The sequence below is a fragment of the Trachurus trachurus genome (assembly GCF_905171665.1).
Source record: "Trachurus trachurus genome assembly, chromosome: 3".
In the NCBI taxonomy this organism is placed as follows: domain Eukaryota; kingdom Metazoa; phylum Chordata; class Actinopteri; order Carangiformes; family Carangidae; genus Trachurus; species Trachurus trachurus.
The window spans coordinates 24433905-24451368 of NC_139893.1; the positions used below are offsets into that span (position 1 = coordinate 24433905).

Below are 17464 nucleotides of genomic sequence, written 5' to 3' on the forward strand. Positions count from 1 at the left end.
CTCTGAAATTCTCAATGTCTCCACTACGTGTGCCCACATGTGCCCCAAGATCAGTGGTCAGTGGTGATTTGGAACATGTTTACTTTGACTTTGTCATACAGAAAATGTTCCTATACTTAACTCTTTTTATCTGTGGTGCCGCCCGATGCAGGCATGCCAGCTCATTTTGAGATAATGGTGGTCTCAGACTGCTAAGTGAAATCCAATGGCGTCTCCTCCACTGACATGACTAGAAAACAAACTCTGTTTTCATAAAAGTGAGGCATGGTGCTCTACTTTCACCCACGGATGTGGTGTTTGGGTTTCTGCAGGTGGCAGTGACTGAGGTTACAAAGATGCTAACTTTGTTTTTGTCTTGGCTTGTTGGTTATACTATGGCTATGGCATGTCTTACTGACATCCCCAATGTATTGTAGTTGCACTAATAAAATCTAAGTAAAAACACAACACACTGAATTGTCATTTTCTATTGAAAACATTTTAAATACATACTCCTGTACTTCTGTGCTGTTTGTGTGTCTTTCACCATCCCTGACACTTCAGTAACATGACAATGGCACATGACACATATTGCTGAAGGGTCGGTCCTCCCTGCCTCATGCTCCTATAGCAGGGTCCCTCTAATTACATGTCTCCACTTCACACACCAGCAGTGTGTCACTCTTATGGCAATCGCATGAGACTGGTTGCAGCGATATAATGGAGTAAGTTTTACTGTGGAAGGTAAGCCCATAACATCAGTTTGGAAACAACAATAATGAAAATTTAAAAAAAATAATCACAGTTACAGTTTGTGTAGCCTGCATAGGCTGAGTGAATTCTCATATAGCCTATGTACATGTAAGATAAATACATGTACAATGAAGATAGAAAGAAGACAGACAGACAGACATACAGCCATTAAGATTATAAAACATTTCATCAGTATATCCACACTATGGGTATTTGATGTGCTATTTCAATACCCATTGAGAGCGTATGGTATAGGCTAATAATCTCCTTGTAGGTGATGTGGTAAGTTTATTCTTGATATAGGAATATACACCATTTGTTATAGATCTTTGTATGGGTTGATTCTCAGTTATATCATTTCTAGTGCCACGTGGTATTGAAACATTCTCTCTTCACAGGTGTTGGTCGAGTTAACACTTTTTAATTAGACCTAGGCCTGTGATAGAAATCTATAACTAAAAGAAATAATTGTGACTTTACTGATTCTTGTTTTTCTATCTGCATGACAAACCATCTGCATGTTGTTTTATTTTATTTATGTTGTCTTTTTTCAGTAGGTGAAGATGCTGAGCTTCGACATGAAACTAATAGTAGCTAGTCTACCCCAGCGTCACATGACCCCTCCCCTGAGCAGCAGCAGCAGCAGCAGCAGCAGCAGCCAGTCAGTTGTTTACCGGTGCTGATGCATTTGTTGGCGGACGCTGTTGGCTCTCTGTCAAAAGGAGGCAAAGCAGCACAGGTAAGACTGGGCGATATCCCGAGGCTGTTGACGGCAGAGCAGGGATTGTTTATAAGTGCCACGGTGGGACGCCGGTGTCTCTATCTTTGTCTGAAGGAGACAACGGGACAAAAGGGAAGTCGCGTCTGTTCGCACCGGCGACAAGCGACCCACAGAAAGCAGAGTCAGTGCCGGAGATGAAAAGGAGGACATTAGCGATTGATAAAAGGCTATAATCTGTGACTCCATGCTGTGTATTTTGTGACAGTGTAGCCTATTTGTCATTTTATTGACGCAAGGTGGACGCATTTTTTTATTCGTTTGGGTTCAAAGCCCTGATAGCATCGTAAAAAAAGAAAGAAAGAACGGAAAAAGAAAACAGACTACCTCTCCATTGGCTAATTACTGCTGAACGATAACATATAATTGGTGAAGAAAGCAGGTGTAGGCCTACTTTTATCAGAGCTAATTACAGCGCATTGTTTTGTTATGAACAGGGGCTCTTCCTGTGAATCGTCCCATGGTTAACCTGCATTGGACGTTTCAATTTATGTGTGTTTGTTACACATATGTGCTTGGTTCATACAAATACATTTTACTTGACATTTTTAGTAACAGATTGAGATGAAGAGGGACAAATGATTTCCCCTGCAGGCTGCGTGAGACATAATTGTGGTTTATTGTGAAAGGTGCAGCAGCGGAAGTGTGGTTTAGTCATTGTGTCCTACTTGACGCGCGCTGTTCTGTAATGGGTTCATTGTACTCTAAAATGAAAAGTTCTTTATTTCTTTTCTTTATGAACGTCTTTATCATTATGGCTGTCATGTGTCTCTATGGGTGTAACATCACATCAGGAAATACACAGATCCCTGCTGATGACTCAGCCTCAACTGGAGCTAACAACCCTTCTTCTATAAGATTTATCCACCTTGACCTTAAGGAGGGCACACCCCTCTGACAGGTTATAGGGCTATTGATGGGAAAAATAAATTATATTTTAATATATTTTAGCTGCTTTCCCACAGGCTAATACGTTGAACTAATCTTGAAAGTGTTCTCTGTTTTTGCTGTTAACAGTTTGCTTGTGTTGTATTTGACACACTTTATCTTCAGCTTCAATCTTCAAAGGTAAAGAGTGTCTGTTTATCCATCCTCACATTTGTCATATTTATAGGTGATCTGTATGTTCTTGAAAGCAGAACATGGTGATAAATGACAAGACGTGTCAAATGTCACAGGTTTAAAAGAATGGAGAATAGTTGTCATTATGAGCAGCTCTTGGTCATGTTTACCTGCCTGTTGTTCCTCTTACCCTGTTAACCTTGTTTCCAGTTACCGACGTACAGTAGGTCTACTACCTGTTCAGACACTCACACACACTATGAGATAATAATGGAACAACGGAACAAAAAAAATCTATAATAGCTCTGATTATCAGTTATTTTTAGTCGTCCATCAATTAATTTGCTCATTTTTTCCTAAGTAGGCTACTATTTTCCTAAAGCTGACATGGAGTCCAATGGCTCTCTCTGACTAACAGTCCTAAACCCAAACATACCCAGATTACAATGACCCAAAACAGAGAAAAAAAGCTTGATCACTGCCTTGATTAGTTATCAGATAATGAGCCAATTAATTAATCATGTTTAAAAAGATTAGCTTTGAGACTCTGGCAGTGAGGAGAAAATGCTACATCTCTTTCTGTCTGACCGGTCTTTTCCCAGCATCAGAAAATGAGTCGCTCTGCATTATACTCAGCTTCCTGTTTGTCTCTTGATGTCACATGGGCTTCTTACAGTCTTTGAAGAAGTGTATTTGAAAAGTAGGGTGTGGTGGCAGGTGCCAAAGGTCTTCCTATCCAGGACATCGCAATCACATGAATTTCATCTTGGAGGTCCTTTCATGTGCTCTAGTACTGTGGTCACTGCACATCACACCTATGTTATGTCTTCACAAGTGTTAACCAAGATGTATGATGTTTGACACATTTTACATGTTGACGGATGCATAGCCTACAGGGAGTCACACCGCAAACACATACGGCTCTGAGCGCAGATTGCATGACTTCAGGTCTCAGACTAACAACGTTACTTCTGTTTCAGTGTGTGCATTGTTGAGCGATGAGATTCAAGTGAACAGTAGCAGTATGACTGTTATCACCAGGTAAACAGCTGGTGTGGTGGTGAGGAGCAGATGCCTAATGGTTGAAATGAAGCATGCATCTGACATGCACACAGCCCATTGTGACCTTATAGCTGATCCTCCACTCTGGTTTATTGTCATTTCATTCTCTTATTAATTACACATTATTACACATACCTTACGCGTGGTCTCCACTAGTCTAACCCTTTATCGACAATGTGGTTGAACCAAGGACGATCTCTGAGGCTCTCCTCTGATTGGCTGTGTGTTTTCTAAGTGAGCCAATGAAAACATAGCTGATACCCAGGTGGGTCGTAGAGGAAAGCTCAGTTTCTGAATACAGGCGGTGTGAATTTATCTGTGGACCGAGGCTGATTCACGATATATGTATGGAAACTAGACCAAAGTAGACATGTACATCTGCCTTTATACTACAGGTATATGAAGCACAAAGAGAAGCTGGTTATGCTTGTTTATGGCCCTGTTTTTTGAGCTACTGATGTATTTCATTGTATTGTTATTGATGTCATAACAGTGAACTAGTTTTGTCCCAGACTTACAGTCTGTTCTCATTTTGAACTAGTTTCTTCTATAGTCATTTTACGTGGCGTAGACAGCCGTTTACCCTGCTGAATCACCTCTGAGCATCATATTTCTCCTCCTCCTGCTGCTGCAGTTAAAGTTTCCACAGTCACTGGCACTGCCCTCTCTGTTATCTGCTCATCCGAAGCCTCTTTCCCGTTCCCGTGCTACTCTGAGCTCAAGCCATGACCTTCCTTTTACAGGTGTTTGGTACATTAGAGATTAAATACCAGTCACAGAACACTCAGTTGGCATTGAGCTCTCACAATAACTTTGTACATGTGAATGTTTTTGTACAGGTTGCTGCAGAGGTTGCCAGATAGGGACCAGGATCTACAGTGTCCGCAGCCTGTCCTCTGCTCCTGCTGGTTCAGCCCAGAGACAGACGCCGCCATGACTGACAGCGATGACTCCAAGAAGATGAACGGCAGTGCTGGCCACTCCTCCCATCTTTCGGAGGCACCCAAAGAGAGCATGCAGCTGAAGAAGGAGATCTCGCTGCTCAACGGAGTCAGCCTTATCGTGGGAAACATGATCGGCTCTGGCATCTTCGTCTCCCCCAAGGGTGTCCTGTTGTACAGCGCTTCTTACGGCCTGTCGCTGGTCATTTGGGTTATTGGGGGTGTGTTCTCTGTGGTGGGGGCCCTGTGCTACGCCGAGCTGGGCACCACAATCACCAAATCAGGGGCGTCTTATGCATACATCCTGGAGTCCTTTGGTGGCTTCATTGCATTTATTAGACTGTGGACATCCCTGTTGATCATCGAGCCCACCAGCCAGGCCGTCATCGCCATTACATTCGCAAACTACCTGGTGCAGCCGCTCTTCCCAACATGTGAACCGCCATATGTAGCATCCAGGCTCATCGCTGCAGCCTGTATATGTATGTACATGTGAACTGCTCTGCATCCCACTGCTGTTTTGCTCATGTCTGTCTACCTGAGTGGACACAAAGCTGTGATACTTTCCTCTCCTTCCCCAGGCTTACTGACATTCATAAACTCTGCCTATGTCAAGTGGGGGACCCGTGTGCAGGACATTTTCACCTACGCCAAGGTGGCGGCCCTCATTGTCATCATCGTTACTGGCATTGTCAAGCTGTGTCAGGGTGAGTGATGTTTCTGCAGTAGTTTTCACATGGCTGCCCCATGGGAAGTAGCAAAACACAGTTTCCACTGAATGATGTTATGTGCAAAAAGCTTGGTTTTCTCGTGATGTCATTCCATTTAAACATAGTAGGCTACCAGATTCCTAGGCTCCTAGCATCTGCTAAGTGTTGAAAATCCCACTGTAATAGCTGTTGTAGTATTTAATCAAAGGCAACAATGTTATCTGGTCTATTTAATATCTTGCAGTACAGTGCAGAGATATATAATAGTACAGACTGTGTTTGCTCCACAGCCTTTCAATAAAAAAAATATACAAAGTTTCATATATATATAAAATACAGTACTTTTTTCTGACTCTACCTTTAATTGTTGTGTCTGTGCCTTAGGTTACACAACCAACTTTGAATCATCCTTCCATGGATCATCTACAGATCCTGGTGACATTGCGCTTGCGCTCTACTCAGCCCTCTTCTCCTACTCAGGCTGGGACACTCTCAACTTTGTTACTGAGGAGATCAAAAACCCTGAAAGGTAATTTTTTCCTTTTTTTGTTATCTATTCGGCTAACAAGTCAGAATCCTTGAATCAGCCTGGTAATGACCTGATATCCTGTTGTTCCAGGAACCTTCCCTTGGCCATTGCCATCTCTATGCCCATAGTTACCATCATCTACATCCTCACCAATGTGGCCTACTATGCTGTTCTGGATATTAGCGCTATACTGGCCAGTGATGCAGTGGCAGTGGTGAGCAAACAAAATGTCAAGTGCTTTGGCAAAAGAAGATGTTGAGATGGAAAAAAAGATGTAATCCACTTAATCCACACATGTTAATCCACTTTATATGCCTGCTTCAGACATTTGCAGATCATACTCTTGGTGTGATGGGCTGGACCATCCCCATTGCTGTGGCTCTGTCCTGCTACGGTGGCCTCAATGCCTCCATTATCGCTGCGTCCAGGTAGAATTCAAATGATTCTTGAGAGTCGGGACAAAACACGTTCTGAAAAACTTTTTTGGAAAATTTACACTATATTGATTAGAGTTATATATTCATAAAGATCTGTTCTATTTAACCATGTAAAGGTGCAGGCTGGAGGTTGAAAGACATTTTTAACAAATTCACATGTTTACCATAAGGACTTGATTTGTGTCAACTCCGTCAGACACACTAAAAGTATATAATTATATAATTATAATAGCCTAACAAGAATCTTAAGTTCTGATGTATGTTTTAATAGTGTTTAGTTACTCTGATATGCAATAAAAAGTAAGATATAAACTTAAGGTTTAATTTCACACTGTTATGAATACACAGATTTCTAAAAATTAGCATTTTCAAACTTTATCTTTTATTTTGCCACTATAGAAAAAAATACTAAAGTGAATAAGACACAAGAGGATGTAGATCTGATGATCCTCTATTACTCAAACAACAAAAACTGAAGAAAGAATTATTTGTTTCCCCAAAAAATTACAAAAACATGTATCTGACGGTGCTGATGAAGAGCTGACGGAGCTGACGGAGTTGACAAAATTGTATTTGCATTTCTGATCAATGAGCAAAAGCTTTTTTAAACAGATGGAAGTGACACTAAATTAAGAAATAGCAATCCCTTGTCTTACTGAACATATTTTTAATTCGACTATAATAAACAAAACTGTAAATACACCATTTCAAACTATAACAAATTGCACTTCTTCATTTTGTACTCCGAAGCCCTTCTATAATGTCACATTATCTAGCATTTGATTGGAAGATGTGTCTGTTTTGTACAAATCTGCCACAGATAACACTGTACTGCATATATTACACTAATGACGGTTGAAAAGGCAGGGTTTTGCACACTGTCCGAGTCAAAGAGACTGGATGCTGTGGCATTCTGGACACATATCCTATGGATCATGTCTTAAAATATATCAAGACAAAATTACCACAGGTGCACTTTTGGTCTGATGGTCCAAGTAAACTGATTTGAAAAAGCAACATTGAACTTCTTCCCTGCTCTTTAAGAAGTGTGTATATTTTAAATAGTGAAAACTACACACTGTACCTTTAAAATCAATCAATAAATCAAACATGTAGACAAGTGCTATATATAACACATGTGCTGGAAAGTCATTCAATAATAAGCAGATAGAAAAGAGAAGACAATTATTCAATAAGCAGACCACAGACTGGCCGTGCTCTACAAATCACAAGTATATTGTAAAATAATGTAATTGCATGCTATATACCTACATGAATGTGCAGATAAAACCCTAAAATAACATTCTATTCCTTTACTATATTTGAAAATAGTATAATATTAGCACATTTAAGCAGTTATTGGTGAATTTGTCAACTCCGTCAGCTTACATGTCAACTCCGTCAGACATAAAACCTGACGGAGTTGACTCTGACGGAGTTGACGAAATGGCATGTTTTTTTCCTTCTGCAGAAAAAAGTACTGCAGCTAGCTAGCTAGTTTTTTGGCTATTGCTAGCTGTCTCCATAATCTCAATAAAATACTTTAATTGAGTCCACTATGGTTTAAAAAAAGTATCATAAGGGAGAGATGGTGTTGACATGCTCCGGCTGTGACCATAGGAAAATTTACATTGTTCATCTAAAATATCAAAAAATGTCATATTTACCAGACCAGTGTGGTATTGAAGCATTTACCACAGCCAGGAGAATGAAAAGGGATCCTCAGGGGATAGCTGGCCATGCTATTGCCTGATTTAATGAGGTTTATGAAAAAATCTGACGGAGTTGACGGAAACAGAGGACACAACTTTGATGGGCAGATTTCTGTGGAAAATATTTTTAGATGTTCATGGCATGCATTGTTTTATACATTTATAACCCTTATCTTTGATTTGATATAAATGTTTTCACAATTGTAGAGGTTTTTAAAGTTTTTTGGGGCTGGTGAATATTGTGACCTATTGCTGAGGACAAGAGAAATAACATGGGCCGTCTGACCACTGGTCATATAATTAAACAAATATCCCCCAAAAAAGGAATTATCTATGCTAAAACATAACAACAGTATTCACAATTCATTTAGATCTAACTTTGTGAGTATGTCAATCATTATTAATTTCTTTATTTTTGATATAAATAAGACTTTTCTATGTGGGACATGTTTTGTCCCGACTCTCAAGAATCAGTGAATTATTAATAATTATTCACTATGGTGTAGAAATTCATTTTTAGGGCAGCAGTGTAAGAGACTAATACTCTGGCTAGTGCTTTTTTGGTGTTAATCCATGTGTATGTGTTCTCGTGAGGGTCACCTTCCAGACGCTCTGTCTATGATCCACATCTACAGATTCACTCCGGTCCCTGCTCTCATCTTCAATGTATGAATATGGTTCAGTCACATTTATATGGTTGAGGAAGAAAAGAAAATGAACACTTAAAGGGACATTGTATAGGAATTACTCCCATCTAGCGGTGCAGTTGTATGTCACAACCAACACAATCGTATTCTTTATGCTGCATTCACGTGGAATCGGGCAGACGGCAGACGGACAACAGCCACCTGTCATGGCGATATCGAATTGTTTACCTGACTCACGTTTTACCGGCTTTCTCTCTTTGACTAAAATTACATCCGGTTAGTTTCCGACTGCCGTCTGCCTGACTCCATGTGAATGCAGCATCAGTGTGACCCTCCATCCTTCCTCACACTACACCGTGGTGATGGTTTTCACAGATGCCACCTCAATCGTTTCTCCCTGAGCCAACCGCTCTGGTGTCTCCAGTGAGTTTCCGTGGTTACCTACGGTCACGCTGCCACTGAACGTAAAAGATGGCGGCGCAACATGGCAGCCAGCACTGATCTTACCCGCTCTACAGTATATGAATGATATGAATGGTAAATTTAAAGCTTACCATAACACTTCAGTTTGTTGATGCGTGTGATTACTGATTAATGAAAAACATACTTTTGAACAAAATAATCGATTTACGGACAGACAACAGGAGAAGCTACACAATGTCCCTTTAAGGCTGTATGATGGAAGGTAGAGACTTTCATTGTATTGGCTGATTTAAAACTATTGTCCAGGTAAAAAAAATACTATTTTTCAAGTGCATGTACTGTATTTTGCAGCATTTTAACTGTTCCCACTCTGCCTTTACTTCTTTGTGCACCATCCAGTGTGTCATGTCACTGATCTACCTGACAGTGGAGGACGTCTTCCAGCTCATCAACTACTACAGCTTTAGCTACTGGTTCTTCATGGGTCTGTCCATTGCTGGACAGATCTATCTCCGCTGGAAGGAGCCCGACAGACCCAGACCTCTCAAGGTTTGACCAGTTACTTCTACTCCGTAATCCCAAGCATTCCTCTTATCTAAATCTGGGAAATAAGAAGTAGAAATGTAATGTACTACTGAATTCTTACCATAAATAGGGAGATCATTGGAGATGACTAATACTTAAAGTGTCTACAATTATTTTTGTCTCACAATAAAATAACTGTATTTTCCATCAAGTTCATCCCTTTGCAGATGTTACTCTTGATTGGTGTCATTTGAAACTAATAAAATAAAAGAGAACCCGACGTACACGAAGACGTCAGATGACAAAGAGGAGCTGAGCGTGCAGCAGGAAGAGAAGGTGGTGGAAGCACAAAACGAGGTAAACAAACAGCAACCAGCTGACCAGGATGCACAACCAGAGACGGACCAGGAGGACTTGGAGGCTAGCAAAGGACTGGGTGGTGAGAAAAAAAATATTTCCCATCATATTATCATTGCTGTCTTCGTAAAATAGCTGTATTTAATATCAAGATCGAAGATTTGGCTTCTCAGTGACTCCAGGATCAATGCCAGTATCTCTGTGATTAGTCTGTTAAACCAGTAGATTGTAACTCTTGCTGAAATATCCCCCTATCCATTTAACTTCAGCTTTGTTGAATGTTGCCCTTAACTCTCCCTGCAGTCTTCTGATACATTTATATATGTGTTACACAAACTACACAATGTGTAGTTTACAACACATATATCAGAATATGTATTAATCATCCTCTTCCTCCTCCATCTGAAGACTACATCTTCAGTTTTGCCTCCACTGCCACCAAGAAGATTTCCGAGTCAATGGTAGAGACAGCTCAGACCATCAAGAAGACTGTGGAAGAGGGGAAAATTGACGGCATTATAGACAAGGTACATAGCTGTGTTGGGTGGTTGTTTGACGAGTTCTGCAGCATTATGAAAGGCAGCTCTGTGTGATGGATCATTGTCATAGGTTGTTGTGCTTTGTGCTCAGCATAGTGTGTCTGTGTGTGTATTTGCAGAAGAAGCAAGAAAAGTTTGTGCAAGAGAAGAAAGCGAAAAAATCAGGTAAAATCAGAAGACAAAGAGGAGTTCTTGTCCTGTTAAAGAATGCTGCTTTACAAGACAAATTAAATCTCAGTGAAGTTTAATAGTTTGCATATCATGGTTTATTGTGAAAAACACTGGTGAATTTGCCTAAAAGCTCCCATTGAGAAAATCGAAACAATGGAAGAGTAAAGTATCAGTAAAGACGATAGGTGTAAGATTGGCAGTAGGATTCTAGTCTTGTATGTAATAAACAATTCTACACAAATGTGCAAGGTAGGCTATACACAGACTGAAAATGTACCAAGCCCACTAACCCTGGCTGGTCAACGATTTGTTTTCAGATTGGCAATAGTGATTTAAAATCCATCTGATTTCCTAAGAAAAAATGCAGTCATTTATAAAAATATACAGGTAAATCAGTTTATCAGACTGTAATAGCACCTCATATACAGGCCAGTGACACTGAAAGCACTTGACAAGGTTGCAGGGAATTTAAACACATAACTGTGTTTGTGTGTGTAGAAGTAGCAGTGCCTCCCTGGGTCGGCTACAATGAAGAGGAGACGATCCAGCAACAGATCCTTGCTCTGTCAGCTGTAAGCAAAGACACATGACTTTTATCAGTTGTTTGCAATATTGTAAAAAATAAACAAAAAAATCAGACTGAGCTCTCTGGCTGCTAATTCCAGGACAAGAGGAACTTCCTGCGGGACCCTCCCGCTGGTGTTCAGTTCCACTTTGACATGGAGCAGATGTATCCTCTGGCTGCAGTGATGCTTGAGGAAGACCAGCTACTTAACCGCATGCGCTTCGACTTGGTTCCCAAACAGTCTGTACTGTTCCAATATTGTGTGTGTTGATGTATGTTTGTACGCTACCAGTCAAAAGTTTGTACACACCTTCTCATTCAGTGGTCTTTCTTTATTTTTATTACTTGTAGATTCATACTTAAAACATCAAAACTATAAAGGAACAAACATAGAATTATATAGTAAACACTAAAATGTCAATTAAAACAAAAGTGTCACCTGATGTAAACTCAACAGAGATGGTTTGGGAAGTGTTGGACCACAGATTGAAGGAAAAACAGCCAACAAATGCTAAGCACCTCTGGGAACTCCTTCAGGATTATTGGAAAACGTGACAACCTCAAAAGAATCAAAAGTGTGCAAAAAGCTGTCAACAGAAAATATCAAATCTGAAACATATTCTGTTTTGTTTAACACTTTTTTGTTTACAACATAACTCCATATGTGTTCCTTCATAGTTTTGATGTCTTCAGTTTGAATCTACAATGTAGAAAGTAATTAAACTAAAGTAAAAACATTGAATGAGGAGGTGTGTCCAAGATTTTGACTGGTAAGTGGTAAGTGGTACATTATTCTTTGTGACAGGTCATTTATACAACTTACTATGGGTCTATTTTCTTTATACCCTTTAAAAATGTAAATTGGACAGTTATGTGTAAACATTACTTAGCTCTGGAAGCTGAGCTCATGATATAATCAGAGACCCTCCACAGGGGAGGAGATGTTGGGAAGTTTATTGGTAAAAGTTATAGGAGGAAAGTGAGTGAGTGCCGAAGGTGAAGGCAGCTGGACTTCTTTTCAGTTCTTGAAGACGTTTCACCTCCCATCTGAACGGCTTCTTCAGTTCTGAAAAACACTCAGTGTGGGAGTCCAGTGAGTCACACTGTGGCACAGGTGACGCTAACCACCACCTCCACGGTGAAAACCAGGTTACATACCGGAGATTCCCAGAGGTGAAAGGTCTTAAAAACTGAAAAGAATTTCAGTTACCTTCAACTCTAGCATTTAATGACCTGGATAACCTACACAGACTTATTAGCTCAGCTTGTCATTGCTGTTGTTGAAACTGCAGACTTATGATTTGCATATGCAAAACTAACTGTACGTACTGCTGTATTATTTGACTTTACAGACTCCGTCAGACCAAAAACTTGCCAGTTTCTATCAGCGACTTACAGAAGGTAAGACTAAACAAGAGTGTGTGCAGAGCTTTGATAGTTTCCAACATCATTCCAAAACCTCATGGAGATTAATCCATTTAGTTGCCCTTTTTAATCCTGCCCACATCATTTCCAGCCACCCCAGGATGAAGAGGAGGAGATGTCCACAAGTCCTGGAGTGTCAGAGTTTGTGAGCGATGCTTTCGACTCGACGGCCATCAACCAGGAGGACCTGAGGAAAGAGATGGAGCAGCTGGTGCTGGATAAGAAAGACAGCACCCCCTCTCCTGATGGTTAGTCTTATAAGGTTGATTCTGTTGATTCTTGGGAGTACAGAGCTCATTCAGCCAATTTGGGTGTCATTACCTTTCCTTTTATCCAGATGAGTCAGCAGACTGGGAGAAGGAGCTGCAGCAGGAGCTCCAGGAGTATGAGGTGGTGACCGAGTCAGACAACAAAGACGACCAGTGGGATCAAGAGATCGAGAAGATGCTGCAGGCTGATGACAGCTAGACGACTACCATGTGCCTATCTCCTGTACAGGCAATGATCTGACCCAATATGGATGATGATGATGATGAATCATGATGAATAGTGACCAGTGATGTACAACGGGCTGCACATCCACACCCTATGCCCCCACCCAGCTGTGATTACTATCTTGTGCAAATTGATGAAGGTGTAGAGGTGTAGCAAGAGAGTATCACCTCTGCAGGAAGCAGTGGCCATGTTAAGACGTATTACTTCACTGCCCCTTCCTAAATGAGTTGTATCTGCTTTGTTTCCCCCACTAGAGGGCGATGCAGTACAAGTATCATGGATTTTATAACGGAGAGGGTTTGTTGAAAATCACAGATCTGTATCAAATTTTATCTTTGTCTCCACTGCTACTTTGTGGTGGGTTGTAAAGTTGAGTCTTAGTATAGCTCCAGTATGGTAAAGTAAAATGTAAAGTTATGTTTATGTAAATAAAGAAGATTCTAACACTAGCCCTAATTTCAAGTTCCTTTTCTCATTTATACTTCTGCTTGCATTTTGTAGAGCAATTTGAGCTCAAACTCCACGTAGCCCACTAATGTGTTCATCATACACACTTCTTTACTTTGTTTTCACTGCAGTTTGATTTTCTATGTTTTCCCATAGTTTTTAAGTCATCTTTAAGTTTTTTTGTTTGTTTGTTTGTAGATATTAGGTGGCCACTCTGACCATGACTGATCATTCAGGCCCCTGCCCTCTGTGTATGGGGGAGGGCAGGGTGTTCCTTGTAGAGACCACTATCAGGATGGAAATGTTTTGTCATAGGACACTGGTGATTACTGCCAACAACTTAGGGTTGATGATCCATCTCCTTTTCCTTTGAGTAGACAGCTGAACTGTCGCCAAGCAACACAAACATTTTCATGACTTACAAATTAGCTACACGTTGCCTCAGGGGAGCACTTAAGTATTCAGGATTATTTCCTTTCCTTCACGCTCTTTTGATGACCACACACTTCAATTCAATCACTTCAAATATTATTTCAGGATGTATTTTCATCTTTGAAAAGTTTGTCAAACTCCAAATAAAACAACTATTATAGTAATGTAACACCGATTCATGATAGAACACCTGTACAGCAGAGATATACAGTACATAAAAGTCCTATATCATCACTCACAATACCTCTCGTCCAGTCAAATAACTTGGTGGAACTAACTGTTCATGGTTTTACATATAGACACAGTTAGTTGAGATTCAAACACAGATCATCTTGAAAAGAAAAGGCAGTGTTTTTCAGTACAGTTTTTTTTTAATGTAACATACCGGTAATAGTTCGATATTTGCCAAATAGGCTTATTTGCGCTCTAACAGAGAGTTAAACAAAATCGTGACTCTTGTATCTGTTTATCAAAGGCTGGAGTCAGCAGCAGCTGGTTAGCCTAGTTTACATTAGCACAAAACTAAGACAAAGGGAAACAACCAGTCTAGCTCAGTCTGACGGTCTCACTCAGATCCATGTTTTTTTGTTTTTTGTTGTTGTTGTTTTTAAGCAATTCCAATGCAGTTTCTGGGGAATTCTGATTTCTACTTTCTAGTCGCAACTTCCCGGTGGTGGGTAGGCTAGTCTGTGGGCATGGAATTTACCGTGCTTTACATGAAGAAATGCACTGCTGTTGGTGCATGAATGAGGGCTGATTGCAGTAGTGGGTAAGAGCGAAGTCTTTCAAGAGAGTGAGTCAGTAAGTGAGGAATGATACCGTAGAAAGGGGGCTGGATGTTTTGGTAGTAGAAAGTCTATAATCATGTTAAATGACTAGAGACAAACATGTAGCTGTGTTTCTGCCAACCAGACCTGTCTCTGCATGTTCCCTATACACTTCACAGGGGCAGAAACCAACCCAGAAACAGATGGTAGCCTGCGCTGTGATGACTGTCAACACGACAACAACCACAATCAAGATACTGAAATGAATTGGAGAATAATTACTAATTTGCAAGTAGCAGTCAATACAAAGATCAATATGTCAATTTCTGCTGTGCTTTCCTTCTGCTCCCTGAGTATCTGGTGTGTGTCCATGCATGTAATGTGAAAAGCCGTAGGTAAGGTGAAGGAGCAGATAGAAATCTCAGTGCTGCACACACAGTGTGCTCTCCCTCATCGCTGCATTACAGCTATAGTGTCCACCGGGTATTCCATCAAGCTTGCTTAGCTCAAAGTCTGGCTTAAATGGTCGAGTCTCGCTTATTTGAGTGAGAGTTCAGTTCCATCAACATGGCATGGTGTATTCACACCTGTTTAGTGCGCACCCTGGTGCGCACCAAATGTTAAAATGATACATTGTTTCATTTTTCAGTTAGTGCGGTTGCGTTCACACCTGCTTTTTATCACTCGGGACCAAACTTGGAGAACGTCACGTCTCCATGACTACCGGTTGGAATCTGGAAGCGCTGATTGATAAAACTTTAATGATGGAGACTCCAGTAGGGCCGGTTAGCTCTGGTCATTTATTTCTATAATGTTTGCATGTATAACTCTGTTTGGTACTTCCGGCTGGTTTCCGGTTGCGTTCACCCAGCTCGGTCCCGTTAGTTCCCGGTTAAACGTTAAACACGGACCTCCGCTGCTCGGTAATCAGCTGCTCCGCGGACCCGAGGGACGGACCCGCCGACCTGAGCGGACTCAGCGGACACGCACCGACCGGCCGCCCCGCTGCTGCTGCTTCGTTTGTGGGTCAGAGCTCCGCAGCACCGGAGCACCGGGCGGTCTCCCCGCTGCGTTAACCCGTTGTCAGCGACTACGGGAGCCCTTTTAGCTCAAACTTGTTGAGTTCGCCTGGCAGTTGGTTCGCACCAGAGTGCGGTTGCTTTCACACCTAAACTAGTGCGCACCAGAGTTCGGCTGGAGCCGAACCGAGACCACCTCCTCAGGCCGCACTAGTTTTGGTGCGCATTAGAGTGCGATGTGCTTTCACACTGACCCAAACTGGACCAAATTTAGTGCGCACCAGATTTAGTGCTCACTAACACTGCAGGTGTGAATACACCAAGATTAGCTCCACCTCGGTAACCATGGAAACGTGGTTCTGGCTAAGCCTGACACTTCGAGCTAAACTCTGACTTCCCGTTCCATCAAAGTCGTTAACATGAATGCCAGCCTTGTAACCATGGTGACTTATGCTGCCGGCCAATTCTGGTCTGGAGCAGGATTAAGGTGAAGATTAACTAAGATTAAATTTATGGTCAAAAAATGTCCAAAAGACAGATCTGCTGGTGTTTTTACACACTCACCCTCATGTAGCTATAGGTAATGATAAAATGATAAGATATAAAAAAAAAATATAGCCTATATATATATAAAATTAATTAAAAACGAATTAAAAAATAATAAAATGAAACTGAGGCATTTAAACCTGCTATTCACTATCACTTCATCTCCTTGAATTGATGGATTTGGTAAATATGATTTTCTACAGTCAATTCTGAAATATATGTAATGAACCATATGAAATAGTTGATAAATGTGATAGCCTATCACTTGTTAAAATAAATGAATACATTTTGTGAATTTATTTAGGTCTTAGGCTAAACGAATTGTTAATACTGTAGGTGTGACTATCTATATTAACTTCGTCCCTTTGATGAGGGGAATAAAGTATCTTTTTGGACTTTTACACCTTTATTTCTTACTTTCTTTTGTATAGCTAATAGTAGGTAGGTAGGGATACTGGGGGCGTGGCTAACAAGCTGCTGTGTAAAATTACCCAGCAGGCCGTTCATCTGACCACCTCCCTCACTCAGGGTGTCAGTAGCTAGCTACAGCTTTTAGTTACTATACAGAGTCATTTTAATAGGGGAGAGCGGGGCACGTTGGGTCATTTTTGACATTAGGCTTTATTATTGAAAAAGTGTTTGTGTTTCATTCATTATTTTACTATACATGTATACATATATCTGTTAGCTACAAATAGACACCAAAAGTAAATTCCTAGCCCTTTCACATTTCAAACAGTTATACCGAAAGCAGCAGGTGTGCAAATGGGGCACATTGGGACAGGTAGGGGGGCACGTTGGGACAGTGTTGTAAATTACCTTAAAAATGGTTGCAAACAATTACATTTTTATAGAAACATGTTGTGTGTAATCTCCACAACTGCATATATTATTTATGATGTATTTATTATTTTAAAGATATCCACAGGACCACTAAGTAAAATAACATGTAAATGACGAATGAATTGTCCATTCAACATCTCAAAATTATATTTTCATTTGCAAATACATGAATCATTATTTAAAAAAAAAAAAAATTTCAAGGAAAAAACTTAATAACCCATGAACTATTGAATTAATATATATAACATATTAACTCATATAAGTCTATTTAAAAACTCATTCATGCAAGTTAGTGGGGCA

At 40.6% G+C, this 17464-nt stretch overlaps 1 protein-coding gene and 1 pseudogene across 2 annotated transcripts; both read left to right on the plus strand.

Annotated features, from left to right (window-relative positions):
- Positions 1-1383: 1383 nt before the first annotated feature.
- Positions 1384-6246, plus strand: LOC310984182 (Y+L amino acid transporter 2-like; the record flags this gene model as incomplete). The annotated part of the gene is made up of 6 exons (XM_083969318.1): positions 1384-1471; positions 4474-5057; positions 5157-5282; positions 5670-5814; positions 5905-6028; positions 6139-6246. Exons 2-6 carry the CDS (start codon positions 4568-4570, stop codon positions 6244-6246), a joined length of 993 nt encoding a protein of 330 aa, XP_083825444.1. The 5' UTR covers positions 1384-1471; positions 4474-4567.
- Positions 6247-9438: 3192 nt separating this feature from the next.
- Positions 9439-13514, plus strand: LOC311008141 (synapse-associated protein 1-like; annotated as a pseudogene). The gene is made up of 9 exons (XR_014596513.1): positions 9439-9582; positions 9832-9997; positions 10324-10442; positions 10574-10619; positions 11124-11197; positions 11291-11434; positions 12539-12591; positions 12707-12863; positions 12953-13514. The product of XR_014596513.1 is annotated as a synapse-associated protein 1-like (transcript).
- The last annotated feature ends 3950 nt before the right edge of the window (positions 13515-17464 follow it).